Source organism: Pteropus alecto, unplaced genomic scaffold (assembly GCF_000325575.1).
Source record: "Pteropus alecto unplaced genomic scaffold, ASM32557v1 scaffold98, whole genome shotgun sequence".
Taxonomy (NCBI): Eukaryota; Metazoa; Chordata; class Mammalia; order Chiroptera; family Pteropodidae; genus Pteropus; species Pteropus alecto.
The window spans coordinates 515331-520948 of NW_006443570.1; the positions used below are offsets into that span (position 1 = coordinate 515331).

The window sequence follows — 5618 nt, forward strand, 5'->3', positions numbered from 1 at the left end:
TTCCTCCTCTCCTCTCCCGCTCCAGCTTCAGCTCCACTCGGCCGGCCCCGCACGGTTCCGGGTAGCCATGGAGGACACCCAGCTCCATATCATTGAGCAGCCGCTTCCCGGGTACTCTGACACCGAGGACCCGGTGTCCTCCCCCGTGCGGGCGCCGGCGGCTGAGGAGCCGTCGGGAGCCGGATCCGAGGAGCTGATCAAGTCGGACCAGGTGAACGGTGTGCTGGTGCTAAGCCTTCTGGACAAAATCATCGGCGCCGTCGACCAGATCCAGCTGACCCAAGCCCAGCTGGAGGAGCGGCAGGCGGAGATGGAGGGCGCCGTTCAGAGCATCCAGGGCGAGCTGAGCAAGCTAGGCAAGGCGCACGCCACTACGAGCAACACCGTGAGCAAGTTGCTGGAGAAGGTGCGCAAGGTCAGCGTCAACGTGAAGACCGTGCGCGGCAGCCTGGAGCGCCAAGCGGGCCAGATCAAGAAGCTGGAGGTCAACGAGGCGGAGCTGTTGCGGCGCCGTAACTTTAAAGTCATGATCTATCAGGTGAGCTGGCGGGGAGCAGCGCGCCCAGAGCCCAGCGCCCTGCCCGCAGTCCCCCGCCCGGGGATTGGGGTGGGGAAAACTGCCCGCGGCGCAGCTCTCCCGCCAGCCTGGCAGGGCTCAGGGGACCCACCCTCCTTCGGGCCAGCGCTGCTGGGAGGGGATGGGATGGGGCGAGGTGGAGTGAGTGGCAGATTCCTGGAGCTCGCAGAGGGGCGCGCTGTGCACCCCGTGCCTCCTCACCCAGCCCTCTTCCCTCCGGTGTCAAACAAGTAGTGGAACCGAGTTTGGGGGCTGGACTCTGGGACACGGCCCCTTGAAGACTGCTCCCAACCTGGCTGTTAGAAGTCTTCCTACTCCGAGGAAGTTTTAGGGAAAGCAGGGGTCCTTGGTGGCCCTTGGGGCCCGCTGTAAGCGGACACTGGCGGCGCGGCCCGCGTTTGGGGCCTCCGGCGCTGCCCGCCCGATATAGCGGGTGATTCAGGGCTCAGGCACGCACCGGCGGGGGCTGCGTCAGGCGAGGGACAGCACAGCCAGCACACCCAGCACACCCCGGCGGACCCCGCGCCCCCGCCTCAGCCTCGGCTGCCTACCCCGTCCCCTCGCTGCCATCTGCCCCTGGCCTCCCGGCCCTTTCAGGCCGTTGGAGATACCCTCGCCAGCAGCGCGCAGATATACCCTTGGCCGGATGGAAGCAGGCAGGCGCGGGGTACGGGGAGGCAGCGCGAGGAGAGCAAGAGGCGCTGGTGGAGGGTAGTGGACAGCCCCCACGGGGACCCGCGGTCCGGGCGCAGTGAATCATCCTGCATATCTGCGGGGGTGGCGGAGGAGGCAGCGCACTGGCAGGTGGCCGGCGTGCCCCAGGCTCCGCCCAGGCCTCCTGTTGCATCCTTTGTACCTCTCCCCATTCCTCCCGCCTATATTAAAATGGAGATTTTGTATCATAATCCCCCAAATAAACCTGGGAATCTTAGTATTGCTACCCCTCTCCACCTCCACCCCCGCCCCAATCCCATTAAGGTGGGTCTGAGCTGAGGGCCTGGTGATCTTTGCTTGGGTGGGAATGTGCCCAGCCTCACCTCCTCTCTGCTTCCCGCAGGCCTGGTTGATGTTCCAACCCCAAGAAGGTGAGATCATGGGGATGGAGGGGTGGTCTGTGCTCCCTCCTTCCCTTCCTCTCGCTACCGAAGGGAATGGAAAGAAATGGAAGGCCAGATTTCCCACACCCCTTAGGTGAGAAAAGCCCTATCAGGGAGCCGTGGTTTCACTGACCGCTGTGGGGCCTGGTCAAGCTGGGTCCTGAGTGACCATCTGGGATGCTGTGAGGTCCTTGCTTTGGTTTCTCTGGAAGGAGCTCAGAAAGATGCAGACTGGAACAAGTGTTGGAGACAGTAAACACAGGGAGTGGGTGAGCTTGCACTTGTCTGAGGAGGTGGTGATGGGACAGAGGCAGACTTGGCACACTCTCCCCGTCCCCCCATGCCCAGGGACTCCTCCCAAGAGGCACTTGTCTTTTAAGAAGCTTTGCTTCCCCTCAGGCAGCACTATCTGGTAGAAAATGTTTGCCCGGAGTTGTTTCCACTTACTTTAACTGCTTGGAGGAACCAGGATAGGGGGAGGTGAGATTTCTAAAGAGATCCACCTAGCACTGGGGGACATCAAATGAAGGAGAACAAGACAGGGGAGCAAGCCATCTTCATCTTTTCTCCAGCGCTTGGTGTGGTAAAGGGTTGCCATGAAGGTCTAGAATGGGCGACCCTTCTCATTTTAAAGATTCCAGACTGTAGGACCTGGGAAAATTCTTGGTCCCGAGTTAAACTTCCCTATGTTAAAGATGGAGATTCTGAGAGAGGGACAGGTGTGGAGGGAGAAAGACTTCCCTGCGGAGGCCAATAGCATCCCTCTGTTACTCCCTCTCAGCAGTTGGCAGGATCTGTGGCTGTATATTGTGTGTCTGTAAGGGTCGGGTTGTCTTTGACTGCATCTGTACTAAACCAGGGCCAGTGGGGGATAGAGAGTTGAGGTAGAAGGAACAGCTCAAGCTAGGGACCCCGAGCCCCCCAAACACAGGGGAAATAACTAATGACTAAAGTGGTCCCACCTCAGAGAAGAGCTCAGAGGTAAGGAAAAGATTCCAGCAACAGGGTGAGGCTCAGAGAAGCAGAATTTCCCTGAGCTGCAGAGCAGATGTTCCAGGTGGGGGTTGGGGGGTGGTACTCAAATGCTAGAGGAAAACAGTGGTTGCTCCTCCCCGAGGTCTGCAAGCCTGGGAAGAGAATGAGGTAAAAATAGCTCTGCGCCTTGGCGGACCTAATAGGGAAGATTGGGGGCGGCAACATTTATGGGAAAATCAGGCTGACCGGGTAGGATGCTTGGGTGGCCAGGCAGAGAGAGATTTGGAGATGGTATGAGTTCTCCAGCATGGGAACAGGGGAGGGGATGCTGTATTCTTTACTGCAGATGTGAGAAGTGCTGATATAGCAAAAAGGGCAGGGTGGAGGAAAGCATGAAAGGGTGGGAAGGCCCCAGCTGTGGGATCATCTGGCCTCCCACACCTCCTGCCTGGGGAATAAAGAAGGGAATCCCTTGTGTGGCTCCACCCCAGATTCAAGGAACTGCTAGACATAATGATGCCAGGTTGTATGCATTTGTGCGCACGCGCACGCACACACACACACACACACACACACACACACACACACACACACGCACACACACACGCACAATTCAGCTCCTCCCACTCAAGGATATCAGAGCCCTCACTTTGAACTCACTTCTGAGTTATTAACGTCTTTCTCTGGTATTTCCCTCCCTGTCTCGCAAACAAAAACTAGCACTTTGGCATTCCATCCTATCAGGTAACAGCTAGGCAACAGCTCATGAATGAGGGAAGTGAATTCTACCAGTAGCTAGGGGTCAGTGGGCCGAGAACTGCTGGGAGTTTGATCAGGCAGATTGTGAGCACTATACAAACAGGAGGAGCTGTGATCATTAAATAGCCGATTCTCTCAGACAATGATTTAGATACGATTAGAGTTCTTTTAGAATCCAGAAAGGGATGCTAAAATGGAAATAAATGTTTTCTTGAGCAATTTTGATGAGGCAGTTAGTGACCTACCCTACACACGTACCCATTAGACTTGCTCCAAGCCCTTGAGGATAGGACCAGGAATCATTTAAGGAATTAGGTGGCTCATGAGCACTAAAGGGGAGGACACCAGGACTGGAATGAGGGCTTGCTGCTTCTCCCCAAGTCCTACCCCACCCTATAGCTCCTTCCTGGACTCAAGCCAAGTCAGAGCTACCTTGTTCCAGAAGAACCCAAACTTTTGTCGAGGAATATTTCCAACTTGGGGCTCCGGTCTCTCTCACTTTCTAAGCCTAGTGGCTGTGAGAGAGTGCTCGCCACTCCTTTCTCTCCAAAAAGATGAATTTGGATTGTTTTTCCTGGTCTCTGGATCCGAAGCAGGGAGAGTATTTTTTAGGGATATTTCTAAGACTAAAAGAAATTGTGCTTCTCTCTCTGATTTTTTTTTTTTAAAGTAAATAAAGAAATCTGCCTGTTGTAAAGGCCAAAGTTAAAGAGAAAGGAGATGGCACAGTGGGCAACTGATAGGAAGAGGAGAGGGATTACTGTTGCTAGGCAACCAACCTCAGAGATGAGCGGTGGTTTGTTACTTTTTTTTTTTTTTGAACCGTACCATTATGAATATTTCATCATTCTGTCATGATGGGCTTTTTGAGCTGGAAGAGGACTCAGAGATAATCAGCTTCAGTTTCTTCATTTTGTAGCAGAGGAAGCTTAGGCCCAGAGAGGCGAAGTTAATTGCCTGTTGTCACTCGAGTGACTGGGCAGCCAAGCTGAGGCCAGAACCCAGGTGTACCCCTTCTTCCGCTACACTTTCTGCTCCCCACCTCCTCAGGCTCTGCAGCAGAAATCAGGGTGGGGCCTTGCTCTAACGGAGGGTTAGTTCTGGCTCCTTCATTTTCTGAGGGAGATAGTTGCAGTCTTGGCATTGGGGTTGCTTTGTGCGTGTGTGTGTCGGGGGGAGTGCAGTGTTGGTCAAGAGTGGCTAAGGTTGGTGGCCAATAGCTACTCAGCCTCACAGCGCTGAAGTAGAGGCAATGTGTGGCTACCTGGCCCAATGACAGTGGGCAGGGGGAGCAGGGTGTAAGGACTAGAGCTCCCTGGCCAGCGTGGGTGTCCCTTGGCACGGCCTCTGCACCTTGCTGGGAGAGGACCGTGGTGGCTCCTGTCTCCTCAGCCTCCCTGCCTCTCTTACCTTCTCTCTACCCACAGGGCAGGTTGGCACCTGCTGCTTTGTGTTTTCCGGTAACATTGTTGTCATCAGAGACTTGTAGTGCTCCCAAATGTCCCTCTTCCCTGACTTCTGATTATCCAAAGCAAGAGTGGCAGCTCAGCCTCTCAGCTGGGAGCTGCCACTGGATGCCCCAGGATGTAGGCCCACCTGTCATAAATATAGCTTGGCTTTTGATCCTGATTTCTCTGTGCGTCTTGGTGTCTGATAGCCCAAGCGTGGGTCAGGGGAGGGTGGCAAGAGAGGCAGGAGGTGAGGACGTGGCCAAAAGGAAACAGCTGGGATGTCCCTCTTCTATGCCTCTCCCTCTCCTTATCCGGGGCGGCACCCAGTGCCCACCCTGCCCTGGGGAATAACCAGAACTGGGATCAGCAGCGTCTGACTCTGAAGACAGTGAAGTTGTTTGCCTTCTCTTTCACTCACCGGAGCCTCCCTAGTTAGGGTCTAACAACTGGCCTCTTAGAAAACTCCTTCTCCACCCCTAGCAGCCTCTTTCTCCCATCACTCCGCTCCACCCCTCAAAAGCGTCATCCCACTGTTATAGCTGGTAGAGATAGAAGGTAGGAGGCCAAGGACGGGATGGGGAAGATTCTAGAGGGAGGAAAGGAGGAGGTTCCATTTAAATTGTGTATTAATTCATAGGTCTGGTCCACTTGATGAAGCATTTAAAATGTGGTTTCTTTCCGTCTTAATACATTATGTACTCTCTCTGCCTTCCTATTTACTCACTAGCCCCAACTCTGCATGCTCTCACCAAGGCCTCT

General features: G+C 55.0%; 1 protein-coding gene and 1 long non-coding RNA gene across 2 annotated transcripts in view; both read left to right on the plus strand.

Moving 5' to 3' along the window:
• Window positions 1-6: 6 nt before the first annotated feature.
• The window catches only part of CAVIN1 (caveolae associated protein 1), an 11239-nt gene continuing 5627 nt past the window's right edge, over window positions 7-5618 (plus strand). Inside the window, exon 1 of the mRNA XM_006924603.1 lies at window positions 7-538. Coding sequence (XP_006924665.1) covers window positions 68-538 — 471 coding nt within the window. The 5' untranslated portion in view covers window positions 7-67. The remainder of the gene's footprint in view (window positions 539-5618) is intronic.
• The window catches only part of LOC112473146, a 6781-nt gene continuing 1707 nt past the window's right edge, over window positions 545-5618 (plus strand). Inside the window, exon 1 of the long non-coding RNA XR_003043927.1 lies at window positions 545-1662. This is a non-coding gene — a long non-coding RNA (uncharacterized LOC112473146). The remainder of the gene's footprint in view (window positions 1663-5618) is intronic.